The sequence below is a fragment of the Trematomus bernacchii genome, unplaced genomic scaffold (assembly GCF_902827165.1).
Source record: "Trematomus bernacchii unplaced genomic scaffold, fTreBer1.1, whole genome shotgun sequence".
In the NCBI taxonomy this organism is placed as follows: Eukaryota; Metazoa; Chordata; class Actinopteri; order Perciformes; family Nototheniidae; genus Trematomus; species Trematomus bernacchii.
Window position 1 is genome coordinate 612,947 of NW_022987575.1, and position 21,909 is coordinate 634,855.

Below are 21,909 nucleotides of genomic sequence, written 5' to 3' on the forward strand. Positions count from 1 at the left end.
GACTTTAGCCTTTGCAGACCATTTACATGCACTAAAACCTATAGAACAGACTACAGGAGAGGGGGAAAAGCAGAATAGTGCCTCTTTAAAAAGCACCTTCCTGTGTGATGCCAAAAAGAACTGACGTTTTTAAAGCCTGTTTAAAACCCAGACATCTATTATTGGACCATCAACACAAACTGAAAATATGTTGATATGCCTCTTCACACCTTTCTGAGTGTGTCTTATGAATAATGTGAGATATTTCCATCCAAACCAAACTGCGTCTGCTCTCTCTCCGCTGATCCATCTTATAAATCGCTTCATGGAATGAATTTCTCTCATTTTCTGTCTCAGAGGAGGTGATGTGGTTTATGTGTTTGGCTCTCTTTACCCGATGACTATCAATCTTTCTTACATTTTTAAAGAAACGCTAAAGAAATCTCGCTCAGAGGAAAAGGTTATTAACGTCTCTGTCCATGGTCCTGAAAACGGGTTATCCAGTTTCCCTATGTTTTAAAAAATAGTGACTGCTCTTTAGTTTATTATACTTTAACATAACAATAAACTGGCTTTTGGATGGATATTAAGAAAAAACTACTTCAAAATGTTGTAAAATTAAGAAAGAAACTGTAAAAACAATATTTTTTATGAACAAAAAAAATAAATGTTGAACTAAAATGATCAAATATTCATGTTTATAAATATTAAATTCTCTTTTTTAATGTAATTCTCAAAATACTGTGACTTTTGTTTTGAAAAATACGACTCAACGGATCGTCAAAAAAAAAAAGATGGCTTTGTGGAGAAAGAGCTACCTGATTATGTGAGAACACCATGCCTTTCGTTTATGATTTACAATATCCTTTTGCTAAAACTGTTATTTTTTATGAAATTAGGACTAGGAAATTGAAGATGCTGAACATGGTTGACATATCTTTCATAATCAGTATGTAAGTGTGAACTGTGAACATGTTAGCATGCTATGTTAGCATTTAGTTCAAAGCACCTCTGTGTCCAAGTGCAGCCTCACAGAGCAGCTAGCAGCCCCGTAAACTCTTTGTTTGCACTCTTATCTATTACAGCGGTTCTTAGGGCTGTGCAATTAATCGTATTTTAATCGCAATTACGATTTTGGCCTGCCACAATTACGAAAAACAACATAATCGAAAAAAACGATTATTTTGCTTTGCTAGGTTGTGACAGTGCACTGCAACATATTTGATCAAATGTATTTTAGTCTAATTTATTTGTATTTATCATATTTACATATGTTTAGTAGCTTGTTGAAGTGCGCTCCAAATATTTGTTGATCTTGTTTATTGGTATTTATTATTTTTGATATTATTTATTTAAATGTAGATATAAATGTATCATTTATTTAATTTATTTATGTATTGGTTTTTCAGTTGAATTATACGTTCAGGGAAATCAAAAGTTAAAAAGATACTGTTCAAATTATTATTAGTATTTAAAAGTTCAATAAATGGATGTTTTCAAAGTCAATGAATAATGGTATTTAATAATCGTGATATCAATTATTGACCAAAATAATCGTGATTATGATTTTTGCCATAATCGCACAGCCCTAGCGGTTCTCAAACTGTGGTCCGCGGACCACACTTTTTATTATCAAAGAATTTCGCGGACCACCTCATATGCAAACTGTAAAAACAAGTACATATAAAAACGTAGTGTTAAAACGCAGATATTTGTTATTGTTAATTATGGACAACACTTCATTTCACCACTGGTTACCCATGGTTACGTGTGCGCGTGCAAAACCACAAACATGGATCGGTGGCTAGCATCAGGTTCTCTGAAGAGAGAAAGGGAAGATTAAGAGAAAGTACAATGGGAAGTGGGATTTACCTCCACAGGCACTGAAGATGAGCCTTTGCCAGTATGCGTTCTGTGCTACGAGACACTGGCTAACGAGAGCCTAAAACCAGCTAATCTTCGCCGTCAATATTGGAATCTGGCTTGTAGATGCCTCTGACTCACTCTCATTATTCATTACTCTGATTCTACCGTGATGAAACGCCATATCATGGATTATCAAGGATTCTTTCTGAAACAGTATGGAGCTCAAAGGCTTTCTCTCTTGCCGGTTATACCACAAGGTGAGTTCCTTTTTATTTCCTGCTTCTTCACACACATGCTCTCCAGTAAAGGTTAGCTCTGAGTGTTAGCGATGCTAATGTAAACACCGACCATATTACGTCCAAAACAGTCGGGCATTGTTTCTGATAGCAACTTTCTGATCGGGCCGTGGGTCCACATTTCAGATATTACGTCATATCGGACGCAAATCTGGATCAGCTCCGTTGTAGCCCCGTTTTTAGAGATTTGGGTACGGAGGAAAAGAGAGAGGGTTTTATTTTCTGACGCTGCGTGAGTTCCCTGACACACCGGGGACACATATTTATGTAGAAAAGACATCAGAAAGTGCATTTTGCATGATAGGTCCCCTTTAACACTACGTTTATATATGTACTTATTTTTACGGTTTGCATACGAGTTGGTCCGCGAAAATCCTTGATAATAAATAGTGGTCCGCGTAAACAAAAAGTTTGAGAACCCCTGATCTATAAGACTTTTCGAGAAACAAACTTATTGAACTGTTTCCACATGTCAAGTCCATCTTATCTCAGCTTGCACACTGACCTGTGCCTCGGGTCTTGAACGGCTGCTTGAAGAAGACCACCACTCCGTACACGTTCACCACAGATCCAGCCGTCAGGTCTCCCAGTCCCACGTACGTATATTTAGGAACCTTTGTCTTCCTGGAAACCTGAGGAGGAACACACAGCTTATATTAGCACGCTATGCTAATGCCGGCTTTAACACAATACTGTTAGCATGCTCAAGAGATACTTCAGATTCTTTAACGCTGGGTTTTAAGAGTCAGTTTATCAGTTCAAGTGGACCAAGTGTAAAGAAAAATATGGTCCCAATTTTTACAAGGTGTGAGGTCTAAAGACTGTTATCAGTGACAGTCTCTATATCATCAAGAGAAAGTGAGATCTGTGGAGAGAGATGGCTCTCAAACAGCTGGGAGCTGACATGAAGCATCCTGACAGAAACAAGACCTACACTACACACACTCTCTAACACACACACACTCTCTACCACACACTCTCTACCACACACTCTCTAACACACACTCTCTAACACACACTCTCTACACACACTCTCTAACACACACTCTCTAACACACACTACCACACACTCTCTAACACACACTCTCTACCACACACTCTCTACCACACACTCTCTAACACACACTCTCTACCACACACCCTACCACACACTCTCTACCACACACTCTCTAACACACACTCTCTAACACACACTCTCTACCACACACTCCCACACACTCTCTACCACACACTCTCTACCACACACTCTCTAACACACTCTCTAACACACACTACCACACACTCTCTAACACACACTCTCTACCACACACTCTCTACCACACACTCTCTACCACACACTCTCTAACACACACTCTCTACCACACACTCTCTACCACACACTCTCTAACACACACTCTCTAACACACACTCTCTACCACACACTCTCTACCACACACACACTCTCTACCACACACTCTCTACCACACACTCTCTAACACACACTCTCTAACACACACACACTCTCTACCACACACTCTCTACCACACACACACACTCTCTACTACCACACACTCTCTACCACACACTCTCTAACACACACACACACTCTACCACACACACTCTCTACCACACACTCTCCACACACACACACTCTACCACACACACACTCTACCACACACACACACTCTACCACACACACACTCTCTACCACACACTCTCTACCACACACTCTACCACACACACACTCTCTACCACACACTCTCTACCCCACACACTCTCTACCACACACACACCCACACCCACACCCACACACACTCTCTACCACACACACACACACACACTCACTCTCTACCACACACACTAACACACACACACACACTCTCTACCACACACAGTAGTGCCTGCAGTTAACCAGGCACTGAGTCTGACCTCAGCGGAGAGCGAGGAGATCCTCTTGGCTGCCGGAGAGGATCTTGAGACAGGAGGAGGAGGAGGAGACACCTGGAGGGAAAGTGAGAGAGGAGACATTCAAGTGATGTATTTTTAAAAAGTATATAAGTATCAAGCGTCTGAAATACCCACTTTATTTGGGATTCTTACCTCTGAATTCTACCACATAAGGGCCACGGTACGTACAAAATAAAAAGAATGGGGGAGATTAAACTATGAAAAACAACTCTTATATTCTCTGAGATTATAAAGTCATTTTTTCGTGTAAAGGATCTGCATCACTTCAGATTTCAGAGTTGGATCAAGCTGTGTGATCAAATCAGCCAACGCGCATTTACATTTCAACTATAATGAAGTGGCGTCAATATGTGGAGATTATCCCGCTGAACGAAACGCGTAAGCATCATAAACGTGTGTTTGCTACAGTTTCATTTCTGCAAAAACCCAAAATACACTGGTTAACTGCCCCAACTTCTGGAAAGGATGTATCATATTGAAAATGAATGCATGACATTGAGCATAATGCACCATAATAAATCTACAGAATAAAACCCATTGGGGGCTTCTGTTAACCATTTGCCTGTGTGTGTTTTAGTTTTTAAATGTTTTGTAAAGCGTGCAAAGTTTATCTGGTCATGTGCACTTAAACTAAACTGAAGTTGAAGCTAAGGCTTTTGAAGTTCAGTTAACTTAAAGTGGACCGATCATGCTATATTTGAATAATATAGTGTAGGACCATACCTATATAAGGCATATTTATACTTCTTTTTTTTCAAAATACCAAACAGATCATGCATTTTAGCCATGCCTCATTTTGCTCAATTTGACATTTTTTAGCTCTGTTTGTGCAAGGGCTGATTCAGTGAGAACAGCACCATCTACAGGCCTGGCATATGTACTACAGCGTCTCCAGCGCTTTGGCAATGGCCGTGGCTGTCTCCTCCTGATTGGTGGAGTTGGCCCAATAGCCGTAGCGCCACCGTCCTGACGTCAGGACAGTGTTCAAATCTGGATCAGTTTTTATCAGATCCGTTGCAGCCCCTTTTTTAGAGATTTGGGTATGGAGGAAAATAGAGAGGGTTGTGTTTTCTGACACTTGGTGAGTTCCCTGGAACACCGGGGACACATATTCATGTATAAAAGACGTACAAAAGTGCATTTTGCATGATAGGTCCCCTTTAAAAGCACATATATACTATTATAAAATACTGTTGTTGGAATACAAACACATGTCACATTACACCTAACACACAGAGAGAACATTTAAAGATTCAGCTCAATACCCTCCTGGAACCCGAGGAAAAAAAGTGTTTTTCCAATTTCCTTTTTTTCTTTTATTTCCTACCTATTTAGGGTTAAAAAAAACATCTTGCAATTTAGACTTTTTTAATTTAATTAGATTTTTAAATGTTACAGTATGTCCACTGTAGAGGACGTCGGGTCCATTTTAGTTTGAAAAGACAGCCAAAAGGAACAGATGGACTATGTAACGTATGATGGTTATAGAGTGATATTAATACAAGAATACATTCAGCTTTAAAACATGAATAAGTAATTGATCCGAACATTGCTGTTTATTTGGTCACTAAAAAACTAGTTTGGTTTTTGGTGAATCTTTCCAGATCTTCAAAGACTTTGTAGTCAATGTATTGGGAAAAGTACCTCATTGACTCCAGTCGGCACGGGCTGTAGGGTCATCTTGACTAGTTTTATGGATGTGGTCTCCATTTGAGCATGCTCATAGAAACAAAGCTTGCATTCCTGAGGCAATTCTCATTTTTCATGGCTCCACTTAAAATGAAAACAACAATAAGACATGCGTGCTACTCTTGGCCCACAGAGGGCCATGTCTTTCCAGCTCGTCCCTATCTGTCGGTCTGTATCTGTGCGCTCATGGAGCCTCCTGCATCTTTCCCCCCCTTCTTCTGGACCCTCTTCTATCCCAGGTGTGAAATCCTCATCTCTCTCATCATCTGAGAGCTCCACATCTGAATCTCCCTTAACTATCTGGTACAGAAAATGTCTGCTTCAGTTCCGTCTCCTGCAACAATATTGAGTCATAAAGTCCATGAAGACGGTCCTGACGTCCACTAGGATGGACATTTATAAAAGAGCTGTTATTTGAAAACTTGAATTATTTAATTGCTTTCAGAACTAATTATATAGTTCCTCACATGTTAATAAACAAGAACATATAGGATTTTCATGGTAAAAATAACAATTATTCAACAATATTTGACTTCTCCTCCTGCTTCTATAAAATGTTGTTTTTGGTATGCCAGCCATTTTGGATGAAAAGAAAGAGGAACTTCCCAGCATGCAATTTTAACCAATGACATCTGTACAGTACATCAGAGATTGATAGAGTAGCTCAAAATAGTAAAAGGAGATGCATGTTAACAAAATGTCCACTACATTTTCAATGGGCTAGGTCCCAGGAGGATATACTAACTAATGTACAACCACTTATTTGGGTAATAACTGCATGTTTCTTGCTGTTCGGAGTTTGTATCTTGGTAATATATTACACTTATCGCAACCTAATGAAATGTTATGTACACATGACTTTAACTAACAAACATCCTCACATAAATGCAGGCGCTGTCCCCCCTCAGCAGCAGGTTAAACGGGTGCAGTTTGTCCTTTTGCACCGTGGGAGATTTCCCCACAGTGAAGCCGGCAGCCACCACCACATCCTGCAGGAAACAACAAGCGGAGAGTCAGGGATTACAAACTGAGAGCATCCTCCTTCCCAGAGGGAGGACAGATTGAAGCGGCAGATGTTGCCTCCTCGCAGACGTGGAGCCAGACGAAGATAAGCGGCTGTGAAAAGTGGAGATTGTCTTTTGTTACGGGTGTCAGTGTTAAAGCTGAGGGCTGACAAAGGGACAGCAGATAGTCTGAATAATCACGTTACAGAGACAAGCAGCGCAACAACACCTCCTGCCTTCAACACGCTTTGCGGTGATTTCAGCTCCATCAGGGTGTGGGGAGAAATAAAGAGCGAGCTGACGGGAGGATTATCCCCGATGTGTTCACTGTCCTCGTCCAGGTTAAAAGCAGACTCAGCGCTCGGTAAACAACATGTGACACTATCAGAGGAAACGGAAAGTAAAACCCCTGAGTCACTTTGTTTGTAGAGTTCAAGGAGCTGTCACCCCAGAGACAGGATGAATAAAGGACACGTTACTTTCTTTGAGACAGACGGTATAAGTAACAGCAAGTGCAGTTTAATACTTCAGGTCACAGAATGATGGAGGCAGCAATGCTTCAAAACACATTCGCAAGTCAATTCCCACACAAACGTATTAACACTGCATTGATTTAGATAAGAAGAGTCAATGATATAGAACATAATGGAGACATTGGTATACATGCTATAAAACACGATGTAAAAACATGCTAATATAAAGTAAAGCGTGAGGTATAACATGCTATAAAACATGCTAATAGAGTCAAACAGGACGTAAAACATGCTAACGTGCTATAAAACATGATGTAAAACATGCTAACATGCTATAGAACATGACGTAAAACATGCTAACGTGCTATAAAACATGATGTAAAACATGCTAACATGCTATAGAACATGACGTAAAACATGCTAACGTGCTATAAAACATGATGTAAAACATGCTAACATGCTATAGAACATGACGTAAAACATGCTAACGTGCTATAAAACATGATGTAAAACATGCTAACATGCTATAGAACATGACGTAAAACATGCTAACGTGCTATAAAACATGATGTAAAACATGCTAACATGCTATAGAACATGACGTAAAATATGCTAACGTGCTATAAAACATGATGTAAAACATGCTAACATGCTATAAAACATGATGTAAAAACATGCTAATATAAAGTAAAGCGTGAGGTATAACATGCTATAAAACATGCTAATAGAGTCAAACAGGACGTAAAACATGCTAACATGCTATAAAACATGATGTAAAACATGCTAACATGCTATAGAACATGACGTAAAACATGCTAACGTGCTATAAAACATGATGTAAAACATGCTAACATGCTATAGAACATGACGTAAAACATGCTAACGTGCTATAAAACATGATGTAAAACATGCTAACATGCTATAGAACATGACGTAAAACATGCTAACGTGCTATAAAACATGATGTAAAACATGCTAACATGCTATAGAACATGATGTAAAACATGCTAACATGCTAGGGCTGAACGATTAATCGATTTTAAATCGAAATCGCGATTTGAAATGATGCGATTATTAAATCGCAAAGCCTGCAATTTAACTTTCTTTTACATTTTTTTTTCTTCTTCTTGTGTGTCAGTCATCCACACCAATCAGAAGTGCTGTGCTCCACATGTACCAGCCATTGTTAACCAATCAGAAGTGGCCCATGATAGAAGGTGATAGACATATTGATCCAATCACCTGCCAAGTATTTTTGAAAGTGCCTGCCCTTTCAAAATGGCTTCCAATGGAGCTTTCCTAGATGGTTTGGTGAAACCATCTGAGTCAGGTTAGTAATGCTCCATCACATGTTCTACATCTATTACAGGGTGAATCTTAAGCTGAAGCTTGACTTTAAAGCAACCCAACGGAAGTTTCATGCAAGTTTAGTTCTTTCACTCGTAGCTCTGGCTGCGGGGGTGCTAGAGACGGGAGCACGTTGATACGACCTTCCTAGCCGGAGATATGGCCGCATTTTACAATAAACTTCCGTTGGGTCGCTTAAAAACAAATATCGCAAATCGAATCGCAATCGCAATATTTTCCCAAAATCGTGCAGTCCTTAAACATGCTATAGAACATGACGTAAAACATGCTAACACGCAATTAAAAATAATATAACATATGAAACAGGCTAATGTAAAGTAAATTAATTTGAATTACTTTACAGACTTAATCTGTAGGGAAGCTTGTGAATTGTCCCCTGAGATCACTAGATTTTTATCTTGGAAGAAATCATGATTTATTAGTTGATGTCCATCCATCCATCTATCCATCCATCCATCCATCCATCCATCTTCTCCCACTTATCCGTGGTCGGGTCGCGGAGGTGCCAGTTCCAGCAGAGAGCCCCAAACGTTCCTTTCCCTGGCCACAACAACCAGCTCTGACTGGGGGATCCCAAGGCGCTCCCAGGCCACCCTGCGGAGAAAACCCATCTCGGCCGCTTGTATCCGCGATCTCGTTCTTTCGGTCATGACCCATCCTTCATGACCATAGGTGAGGGTAGGAACGAAAATGGCCCGGTAGACAGAGAGCTTTGCCTTCTGGGTCAGCTCTCTTTTCGTCACAACGGTGCGGTAAAGCGACTGCAGTACCGCTCCCGCTGCTCCGATTCTCCGGCCCATCTCACGCTCCATTGTTCCCTCACTCGAGAACAAGACCCCGAGATACTTGAACTCCTTCACTTGGGGTAAGGACTCATTCCCTACTTGGAGTGGACAGTCCATCGGTTTCCTGCTGAGAACCATGGCCTCAGATTTGGAGGTGCTGATCCTCATCCCAGCCGCTTCACACTCGAACCGATCCAGTGAGTGCTGAAGGTCGCATAGTTGATATACAATAGATATTTAACTAATGTGTCAAATAAATGTAAAAAGTACAACAATTCCCTCTGAAATGTATCGGAGGGGAAATATAAAGTAGCATATAAATGAAAATACTCACTTAAAAACCATTAAAAGTATCATTTAAGCACGGGAGAGTCAGTTACACACACTTCTCCTAGACATACCATATGTAAATGAATTCATCTCATCCTACAGAATAATGTCATACTCATTAAAAAACAAAAACTATTCACTCAGCTCATTACTTTATTCAAATTAGAGGCTTTGTGATGCAGAGAAATACAATTTCCTCAGCCACGCCTCTCAAAGAGCCTCGTTCTTTAATGAAAATAACATATTACAATCTCATCAGCCTAACATGAATATTTATATCATAATTATATAAAAAGGAGGGAGCTTCAATGGAGTAGCTCCTACAAACTGACATAAATCAGTTTAATATAATATAGTAATTCCTCTCATTTAAAGTAGGGTGACAGGTGAGGAAGGGAATCAACTGAATAAGCTGAACAGCAACAATACAAAATGCAGTTTAATAAAGAAATAACATCAAAGAAAAAATTAATCAATTCTCATTTACACAGATTTTCAATTATACCATAAAATAAGTAGATTTAGAGCAAAGAAAACACACAAAAAATAGGTGTGTTTGGTTGTTAGTTTTACCCTTATATGAAGATTAAGAATTCATTTTACAGATAGAAACACGGTTAATAACGGTAGAAAATTTACTTTTGGAGGTGGCAAATGTAATATGTAAAGGCCCAGACACACCAAACTGACACCAAAGAACACGTCCCGACGGACCCGACTGTTGTGTCGCCTCACGTCTCCTGCGTCTTGGCCAACAGTCGCACTGGAACACACCGCAAAGACTTCAGCCGACGGCCAAGTAGCACGTACGAACTGCGCATGCGTGAGTGGCTAGGGCTGCTCGATTATGGCAAAAATCATAATCTCGATTATTTGGGTCAATAATTGATATCACGATTATTAAAAACGATTATCCATTTACTTTGAAAACATCCATTTATTGAAAAAGAAAATGTGAACAGTATGTTTTTAACAGTTGATTACCCTGAACTTTAAGTATAATTCAACTGAAAAACAAATACATTTAATTATTTAAAAATAATAAAAAAATAAAAATAATAGTTTTATTTCGATTATGTTGTTTTCATAATCGTTGCAAGCCAAAATCGTAATTGCGATTAAAATACGATTAATTGAGCAGCCCTATGAGTGGCAATAACTCTCCTTACCAGCGGGTGGCGGTAGTGTGTATTCGTCATTCAAAAGAGGCAACCGGAAGACAGACTGCGTGATACACCGAGAGAAGAAGAACAGACTGCGTGATATAAACAAACAACAAATAGTGTGTGTTCCATTTTCACTCTCGTCCATCACAGACTGTTTCACATAGCGACTTACAATCGAAAACATGTTTAGTGCGGTACTGGCGGTACACAGCCGTGTGTGTGCATACTCGTTTGTTTGCATACCTCACTTCCGTTTCGCTTCTCATGCACTGATTCGCTAAGCTGAACAGCCAATCAGAGTGATTTATTTTGCCGACAGAAAAAGACACGACGGTGCGGGACACACCAATCTGAGTAGGGCGACAGGACGCTCATCGACGGCCAGACATCTATCGACGGCCGAAACCGGCTTGGTGTGTCCGGGCCTTTATATGTACCAACATACATTTATATCTATTTGTTTATTTATCTTAGTCAGTGTTTAATATTTTCTGTGGTTTTCTGTTTTTTCTCTCTTACAGTATGTGTAGGTCTTTCTTTTGTATCATCTTACGACTATTCAGAAATATAAAAAAATATTGAACATAAAACAAAACAAAAAAGCTAGAAAAAGAAAATATAGAAATGGTATTATAAGGAATTGTTTGGGAGCATTAAAGCTTCAGTGAAAGCTATTCAGAGGTGCAACACGCTGGAGCAGATTCACACAAATAATGGCAGTAATTGTAATTTCGTCAAATTATATTTTTTCTTAAGACTTTTTTTTAACCTAAACTTCTTATATTTTCTTTAAATATTTGATTGTATTTTATCTTTTCTTATTATGAAACCTTTTTAACTTTAAATGATTGTCCTTATATAAAAAAATGGTATTCTCTTCTTATTCTAAAACGGGTAAATGTCTTGAAATCTAATTTCTCTCGGGGATGAAAAAAAAAAATGCCTCAGAGAATAATAATAATAATAATAAAGTTATTCTTTACTTGTTTGATTTGAGCTTAGTGTCGGACCTCTCAGGGCTTTGTAAGAAATCAATCATCTTTAAACTAATTATAAAAACACAGGTAGTGTAAGGAAACAAAAATCTATAAAACGAGGCCATGTTTTCTCGTCCCAGCTAAATTATTATTAAAATTCAATATAGTTTAAAAATATATATATTTCATTTGTTTAAATTAATATGAAGAGTCAAGAAAAAATTAAGATGATAGCGCAACAGAAAATAGAGAAATATTTGGCATTATTTTTGTGTTAGCAGCTTTTTCTAAAACAACCATCTGTTGTTATTTAGCAGGAAACAGTGAATGCATCATAAAAGACACATTAGAAAATACATACTTTTTGCTTTTAAAGGTCTCCTACTAAATTACACACACACACACACACACACACACACACACACACACACACACACACACACACACACACACACACACACACACACACACACACACACACACACACACACACACACACACACACACACACACACACACACACACACACACACACACACACACACACACACACACACACACACACACACACACACACACACACACACACACACACACACACACACACACACACACACACACACACACACACACACACACACACACACACACACACACACACACACACCAGAGGCGAGAGAAGGAAACAGAAAATAACTCAAACTGTAAATTAGATTTAGCAGCCAGGCGTCGTCATCTCCATCTTCCTCCACACTTCCTCACAGCAGGGTGTCTTCACACACTAAATATAGATCCATATGATACATAATTCATATCTCAGTTTAAACTAAAAATAGTTTTTCAATACGCAAATCTAAGTCTGCCAAGTTTCTTCCCTTTTATGGGCCTTGGTAAAAATAGCAAATGCAGTCTAGTTTAATTTAGAACTATTATCTTATTTTAAAGAGTTATGAGATGTGTAGGAATATTTAGAAAGAAAATATGTGCTATTTCTGAGAATTGTGTTATTATTATTTAAATTTTTTATTAAGCTCATCTCATGTTTTGTTGTTAACACTTGACATTAAATTTACCGGACTACTTTCTGCCGATTGATAGGACTGCACAAAGTCCCTTTAGCAAACTTAACAACGGTCTATTCTCCTTAGCAACGGTCTGTTAGCGAGAATTAACAACCTCTGGAATGTCAAATTTGACCAATCAGAATCGCGTATTCGGCTAAGCCATGGCAATAATAAATGAGCGGCTTCAAGAAATGACAGTGACATGACAGTTGTTGTACCGTCACACATGTTTCTGTCAGAAAGTGTTAACATCATGTGTTTGACGGCAGAGTGAACGTACCCCTTGATTGACAGCTCCATCGAAGTCCTTGGCGATCGCTCCGAACAGAATGACGTTGATGGACGGGTTCTGAGGGGAGGCGTCCGGCGGGGAAACTTCTTCTATGAAACAAACGCAGAACATGAACATGATGAGGCATTGAGGTGACATACTCCATCATGTATTAGAGGTACATACTGCATATGTCAACATGACATCTTCGCAGTACTTCTGGTGTCATGCTTTTGTGCTAAAGGTCACCTATTATGCAAAATCCACTTCTTCATGTCTTTAATACATCAACATGTGTCCCCACTTCTTCATGTCTCTTCTACATCAACATGTGTCCCCTCTTCTTCATGTCTCTTCTACATCAACATGTGTCCCCTCCTCTTCATGTCTCTTCTACATCAACATGTGTCCCCTCTTCTTCATGTCTCCTCTACATCAACATGTGTCCCCTCTTCTTCATGTCTCTTCTACATCAACATGTGTCCCCTCTTCTTCATGTCTCTTCCACATCAACATGTGTCCCCTCTTCTTCATGTCTCTTCTACATCAACATGTGTCCCCTCTTCTTCATGTCTCTTCTACATCAACATGTGTCCCCTCTTCTTCATGTCTCCTCTACATCAACATGTGTCCCCTCTTCTTCATGTCTCTTCTACATCAACATGTGTCCCCACTTCTTCATGTCTCTTCTACATCAACATGTGTCCCCTCTTCTTCATGTCTCCTCTCCATCAACATGTGTCCCCTCTTCTACATCAACATGTGTCCCCTCTTCTACATCAACATGTGTCCCCTCTTCTACATCAACATGTGTCTCCTCTTCTACATCAACATGTGTCCCCTCTTCTACATCAACATGTGTCCCCTCTTCTACATCAACATGTGTCCCCTCTTCTACATCAACATGTGTCCCCTCTTCTTCATGTCTCTTCTACATCAACATGTGTCCCCTCTTCTTCATGTCTCTTCTACATCAACATGTGTCCCCTCTTCTTCATGTCTCTTCTACATCAACATGTGTCCCCTCTTCTTCATGTCTCCTCTACATCAACATGTGTCCCCTCTTCTTCATGTCTCTTCTACATCAACATGTGTCCCCTCTTCTTCATGTCTCTTCTACATCAACATGTGTCCCCTCTTCTTCATGTCTCCTCTACATCAACATGTGTCCCCTCTTCTTCATGTCTCTTCTACATCAACATGTGTCCCCACTTCTTCATGTCTCTTCTACATCAACATGTGTCCCCTCTTCTTCATGTCTCTTCTACATCAACATGTGTCCCCTCTTCTTCATGTCTCTTCTACATCAACATGTGTCCCCTCTTCTTCATGTCTATTCTTCTTCATGTCTCTTCTACATCAACATGTGTCCCCTCTTCTTCATGTCTCTTCTTCATCAACATGTGTCCCCTATTCTTCATGTCTCTTCTACATCAACATGTGTCCCCTCTTCTTCATGTCTCTTCTACATCAACATGTGTCCCCTCTTCTTCACGTCTCTTCTTCATCAACATGTGTCCCCTATTCTTCATGTCTCTTCTACATCAACATGTGTCCCCTCTTCTTCATGTCTCTTCTACATCAACATGTGTCCCCTCTTCTTCATGTCTCTTCTTCATCAACATGTGTCCCCTATTCTTCATGTCTCTTCTACATCAACATGTGTCCCCTCTTCTTCATGTCTCTTCTACATCAACATGTGTCCCCTCTTCTTCATGTCTCTTCTACATCAACATGTGTCCCCTCTTCCTCATGTCTCTTCTACATCAACATGTGTCCCCTCTTCTTCATGTCTCTTCTACATCAACATGTGTCCCCTCTTCTTCATGTCTCTTCTACATCAACATGTGTCCCCTATTCTTCATGTCTCTTCTTCATCAACATGTGTCCCCTATTCTTCATGTCTCTTCTTCATCAACATGTGTCCCCTCTTCTTCATGTCTCTTCTTCATCACCATGTGTCCCCTCTGTGGAAAGAGACTCTGAACGTTTCAGGAAAAAAGATTCTCTCTCTTTTTGTCCTGATCCATTTATATAAAAACCTTTCTGAGTCTTAGTGTTTTTGACCCTAAGAAACACTGATGCATTAATCAATAACAATAATCCACAGCTCTTCTCTCTGCTCCAAATATATATCCCAATGCCCCCCCCCCCCCCCCCACTCAGGCAGCACCCCCCCAAAGCAGTAAACCTAGGGGAAACACTGGACTGCATATGTCAACATGAATTCTTATCAGTACTCCTGATGTCATGCTTTTGTGTTAAGCACAGGATTTATAGTAACAAAAAAAAGGGTCTGCTTTACTTATGAGACAACGACCCATCAGAATGACAGTGGATTTTAGGAATGCCTCGAAGAACACAAGACCAAAAAAACATTAGTGAGTCTGCAACTGATCAAACACAAAATCCCACAATGCACCAGCAGGTCAAATACTGTAGACAAATTGTCTATAAAACAACAATACAGGAGAGGTGAGAGACACGGGGGGGGGGGGGGGGGGGGTGTCAGAGAGTTAAATGGATAAAAGGAAGGACGTCCCCCTCCACAATAAGAGTCTCAGCTCTCTGTGGCTGCTCAGAGATAAGAGAGGCCGGAGACAAGACAACAATGGCGTCCATCTGCTTCTACTACACACTCCAGATAAACGGCTTAACACACAAACACACACACACACACACACAGTGAAGCACTACACACACCATCAACGCTGCAGAATAACAGCTCTATGATTCAGGATCCCAAACATCCTACCAAGAAATAAAGAGGGGCACATTTTAAACTGAAGACACACTTAGCTTAGCTTTTAATTAGCAATACCCTGTCTATTGGTCTTTATTTTCAATATATTTATTCGTGAATATATAATTATTTTTCATTTTTGTAGAGATGATATTGAATTAAATATAGTATATATGATATATCATAATAATAATAATAATAATAAATTATATTTATATAGTGCTTTTCATGAACTCAAAGACGATCATATTTTGAAATGTATTTCAAGAATAAACAAACAGCTGATAAACACAGAGACAAATGAATTTACCTTGGATGATAATCTTTAAAATAAAGTCTCCAGATGCTGACGACACCAGCGGGCATTTTCGCAACACTTTTCCCTGGAGGAAAACAAAAAAACACTTAATTTAGACAAACTGAAAAACATGTAGCGCCCGTCAGCTGATCAAAGCCACCTCAGAAGAGTGAGAAGCGATGATGAGCTGTGAGAGAGGCGCTGGATTATTCTGACGCTTTGGTTTTCACAAATATATTCGGCGGCGTACTAATCAAAGAAAAACAGCCTTGTGTTAATAAAGACTGAAACGAGAGAACAGGTGGTGACAGGTGACAGATAAGTGGAAAGGGGATGAATACCAGAGCAGGAAAACACTTGACTCCACAGGACGTTGAACCTTTGAAGGCTCTACAGAAGATAGTTTAGCTAATTTATTTCTTAAAGAGGATATTTTCTGCTCAGGTGTATATCAGTATGTAGTGTCTCTACTTTAAAGAGTCCTCTCCTGCTGATGTTCAGGTGTATATCAGTATGTAGTGTCTCTACTTTAAAGAGTCCTCTCCTGCTGATGTTCAGGTGTATATCAGTATGTAGTGTCTCTACTTTAAAGAGTCCTCTCCTGCTGATGTTCAGGTGTATATCAGTATGTAGTGTCTCTACTTTAAAGAGTCCTCTCCTGCTGATGTTCAGGTGTATATCAGTATGTAGTGTCTCTACTTTAAAGAGTCCTCTCCTGCTGACGTTCAGGTGTATATCAGTATGTAGTGTCTCTACTTTAAAGAGTCCTCTCCTGCTGATGTTCAGGTGTATATCAGTATGTAGTGTCTCTACTTTAAAGAGTCCTCTCCTGCTGATGTTCAGGTGTATATCAGTATGTAGTGTCTCTACTTTAAAGAGTCCTCTCCTGCTGATGTTCAGGTGTATATCAGTGTGTAGTGTCTCTACTTTAAAGAGTCCTCTCCTGCTGATGTTCAGGTGTATATCAGTGTGTAGTGTCTCTACTTTAAAGAGTCCTCTCCTGCTGATGTTCAGGTGTATATCAGTATGTAGTGTCTCTACTTTAAAGAGTCCTCTCCTGCTGATGTTCAGGTGTATATCAGTATGTAGTGTCTCTACTTTAAAGAGTCCTCTCCTGCTGATGTTCAGGTGTATATCAGTATGTAGTGTCTCTACTTTAAAGAGTCCTCTCCTGCTGATGTTCAGGTGTATATCAGTATGTAGTGTCTCTACTGTGACATGTCTCCATGCTTTAATGTTCAAAAGCATTTACATGCACTAAAACCTAAATAATATGCTACAGGAAATGTGTTTGTTCTATCTATAACAACAAACAAGGAGAAAAATATCAGTCTTGTAATTTTGTTAAAATGAAAGTACCTTGACAGTTTTGTCGGAGAAGTTGGTGCTGGTGCTGATGAGCGCGATGGAAACACAGCTCAGGTGTTTCGGTACCTGGGCGCCTGGCCCCGCCCCCTCTGAGAGCACATGGACAGGCATGACATCAAGGTGACCTGAAGGACACATCACACATTATATACTGTATAACAAACTGGTTAAAGTTGACCGATATTACAACTGAGATATGATCCGTGGTATCAGAGGGAATGGTCATCTTTTAAACATTATTCATATTAGTTAGAATTGTCTGGTTGTAGGCCAGAACTTCCCTACAATACTTAATTCATAAGAAAATGTTACTTGTCCGAAATGTATTCAGACAAGTAAATTGCCAAACTCACTTGTCCATGGACAAGTACTCTCTAAAAACTTTTTCTTACACTGTTAAGATAACTTGTAACCGTAAGTTATAGTATATCAGTGGTTCTCAACTGGTCAGGCCTCGGGACCCACTTTTTCCTTTGTCAATAAATCGAAGAAAATAAATAAATGTATTACAACCCGACATATTAATAATATTTTATGCCATTGTTTGTTTTTCACTTTGTTCTGACAGCTTGCTGCTCCTCACAGAGAGAAGAGCAAAGAGGAGATAGTCTGTGTGAATTACTTTAAATTGTGGGTAAGGTAGATAGCCCCCATTGTTCTGTGACCTGTCAATCATCAAACCGGGAGTCATATTTCATTATGTGTTCATTTGTATCTGAAGTTGTACCCATGGATGTATAAAGAATAGTTCTACTGCAAAGTTATTCTCCGTGGGGACTTCCGGCAACAATCTTGATTCTGATTGGCCAGAAGACTCGAAAAAACATCAAAACCGTTGATGGTCTCCGGTACTTCCAGTCCAACGCCTACTGCATGCACAGCGTTAGAGAATCAGGCCTTCAAAATAAAAGTTTGACTTCTTCACTCGCACATCTGCGACCCACTCGAAACGGGTCCGCGACCCACTTTTGGGTCGCGACCCACCAGTTGAGAACCACTGTCTTAAAGTGTATCTTATCTTATCAGATGCCTGGAAACAGACATTTAACAAGATATGACAATATGTTCAAGACTCTAAAGAACTAGAGAGTTCAGTCTCTGGTTTATTTCAGAATTACGTCTCCCTGAATCGTCCGATGTTCAGTTTGTCTGGTTTGAACAGAAGTGAAGGCTTCAATCTGTCGTCCCGTCTTCTGACAGACTCTGATCCGACCCGTTACTCCTGCTTTTTATTTTATTTTTTACAAGGTCTTCAGTTTGAGGTCCAGCAGAGTGACCGTCCTCCTCCACCACAGACGACTCATTACCAGGATAAAGAAGCGTCTGACAGTGATTACTACGGGGATAACATCAACGAGGGACAATTATTCAGATAACTTCTAACCGTAAGTTATAGTATATCTTAAAGTATATCTTATATTATCTTATCAGGTACCTGGAAACAGACATTTAACAAGATTAGACAATATGTCCAAGACTCGGAGTTCAGTGTCTGGTTTATTCCAGGTTTGTGAAGAATGACATCTCCTTGAATCATCCGATGTTCAGTTAGTCTGGTTTGAACAGAAGGGAAGGCTTCAATCTGTCGTCTCGTCTTCTGACAGACTCTGATCCGACCTGTTACTCCTGCTTTTTTTATTAAAGGTCCAGCAGAGTGACCGTCCTCCACCACCATGACGACTCATTACCAGGATAAAGAAGTGTCTGACAGGAAGCACCAGATCCATGTCGACAGCGCGGGTTAAAGTCTGCGATGGCATTTCAGAGAGGAACCCAGAAAAGTGTTGGCTGTGTTCCCAGCAGGTAGCACGTTGCTTCCTGTCAGAGCTTGTTAGTTTGATGCGCGGCAGATTTGACCGGCGAGTCCCTCGGTGGTATGGCGTTGAAGGAGGACGGCGGAGCGGGAACAGCCTGCGAGGGACGGAGAGATGTTCACTCGTCCGTACGCTCGCTGCTCAGCCAGGCGGAAAACACAGCCAGGATAAAAAAAAGAAATCAAACAGAGCTACCTGATTTAGACCAGAGGGCCTGCATTACTGCATGATGAGGGATTCAGTGTTCAGAGCAGTTCTGAAGCTCCTGAAGGTCTGTCTGTCTCTCAGTCTGGGCCTAAAAATATCTCAAACCTCTGCTACACATATATTTTTTGTCTTTTATTTTCTGCACACACATATTTAATGTATATGCCATTCCTTGCACACTTAAAGGTGGGGTAGGTAAGTTTGAGAAACCGGCTCGAGATACACTTTTTGTTATATTCCATGGAATGCTCTTAACATCCCGATAGCAATGAATATCTTAAGTGCTTTGACAAAAAATCCATAAAAAAATGTCATCTTTGAAGCCGTAGTACTGTAAAAAGCACGACCAGCCTGTCCGGCTAAAATAACTGGATGGCCTACCTGCCTGTCAGCCTTCCATCTGTGCACAAACTTATCTCGTGCCCTCATTGGTCATGTGCGCGTTCGTGTGTGTTGGAGGAGGGGCTCTGTAAGGAAGTGGCAGATTTTCTCCGGTTGTGTATTTTCAAATTCTAGCGATCTCGAGACGGTTTCTCAAACTTACCTACCCTACCTTTAATGCTTTAATAATAGCCTACGTTTAAATAGCTGTAATGTGGCCCTTCATATTGTTTATTTGTCAGACAGTCTGTCACGGTCAACTCAAATAATATGCAATGCCTTTGTTTTAACATGCTGCTGTGACTGTAACGGAAATATTTCCCAATTTGTGATCAATAAAGTATATCTTGTCACTTTTTAAATCTGCACAGCTCTCCACTTTGAATATATGTTTGTCATATTTTGTCATATTTTACAATACTCAGTTTCTCACATATTTATATTTTGTGTAAATATTGTCTTTATTTTGTATTTGTTACAATAGTCTTTAAAATTGCTTTTATAAAATAAAATGTTTTTCTTTCTTTCTGTGTCTTAGTACGCACCATTTACACCAAAGCAAATTCTTTGGATGTGTAAACGTAGTTGGTGATTCTGAATCTGAGTAATGCTTCTCCTATGACCTGATGATCTGACTGGGAAAACCTGGGAAAGACCGGCAGATTTAAATACTTTCGGTCAGCTGAAACTAAATTCCACTATGCAGAATTTGAAATGATTTGAAAATATGCTGAATAGACGAGTTAGCAGCACCAGCCGCTATCATGGAAGAGCACAACGAGATGCCATCACACTCAGGGAGAAACTCAAAAATAAAACACAGATAACATTTGACCTGAATTTCTCCCATTTGTCCCAGAAATATAAATATTTTTCCGGACATGTTGACCAACAACAAGCGGCCAATCCACCCGAAGCTCACATGGCAGCTCAGAAGGATTTCAACAGTGTAAACAAAAAAATATAGTCTTTTTTAGTCGGTGCACACAGGACTTGTAATAAAATCTGAAGTAGTGAACGTGTCAGATTCTTTGTCAATTTACACGAGAGGTTCTCAAAGTTTTGATGCCCGAACAAAGATTTAGGAAACCATCATTGATAAGTTGCACAGATATAACAATAGATCCTTCAAGCACCAAATTCACATTTTGCAGATCAGGAAGATGATATCCATCCCCCGACTAGATTTTATACTATTCCAGAAACCTTGATTTTCTCCTCAACCATACTGCGTTTATTAATGTTGAGGCATTTCCATCTTACTTCTACATTAAATTGCTGAGTTGTCCACCGAAATTGCTCAAAACCGAATACTTTGTTCATCCAAAAAAGGTCCAATAGTCAGTCTGAGAAAAGTCATCTTCTAGGTACATTTCATCAGTGTAGCCCACACTTATTAAAGAGACCCTATTATGTGTTTTGGGGTTCTCCCTTTCCTGTAGTGTGTTATATATATAGGGTTTCGTGCATGTAAATGGTCTGCAAAGGCTAACATCCCCTGTGTTCCCTCTTCTTTGATATCTCATGGCACCTTATTACAGCTGCCATTCACCCCGAATAAATAAAGACCCTCAAAGGGATTATACGAGTGGCTTAAAGGTTTCAATTTGCCCTTATGAACTAACATCAGAGAGTTGCATCTGATATCATCTTCTGCCAGGGATTCAATGAGAGATCCATTAACCTCAGAGTCTAGGGAAACAGGTTTTATGCCTAAGGGGAAACAGCCATCAGAACACAACCGAGACAGCACACTGTAACATAAACCTGAAGTATATCTGTGTAAGTTAACATTGAGGGCGTCAAGGCTCATTCTTGTAGGATATTTAAAACTGTGCCACATTAACAGGGCTCCGCTTCTTGACTCGCACGTTAAAAACAGT

General features: G+C 39.8%; 1 protein-coding gene across 2 annotated transcripts in view; it reads right to left on the reverse strand.

Annotated features, from left to right (window-relative positions):
- pot1 (protection of telomeres 1 homolog) overlaps positions 1-21,909 on the reverse strand; it is a 95,092-nt gene that overhangs the window by 55,266 nt on the left and 17,917 nt on the right. For both annotated transcript variants that reach the window (XM_034126776.1, XM_034126775.1), the window contains exons 2-7: positions 17,616-17,749; positions 16,269-16,341; positions 13,225-13,325; positions 6,659-6,766; positions 4,050-4,121; positions 2,647-2,773 (exon numbers count right to left, since the gene is read on the reverse strand). In XM_034126776.1, the coding sequence (XP_033982667.1) occupies positions 2,647-2,773; positions 4,050-4,121; positions 6,659-6,766; positions 13,225-13,325; positions 16,269-16,341; positions 17,616-17,735 (601 nt within the window). In that variant the 5' untranslated portion in view covers positions 17,736-17,749. The remainder of the gene's footprint in view (positions 1-2,646; positions 2,774-4,049; positions 4,122-6,658; positions 6,767-13,224; positions 13,326-16,268; positions 16,342-17,615; positions 17,750-21,909) is intronic.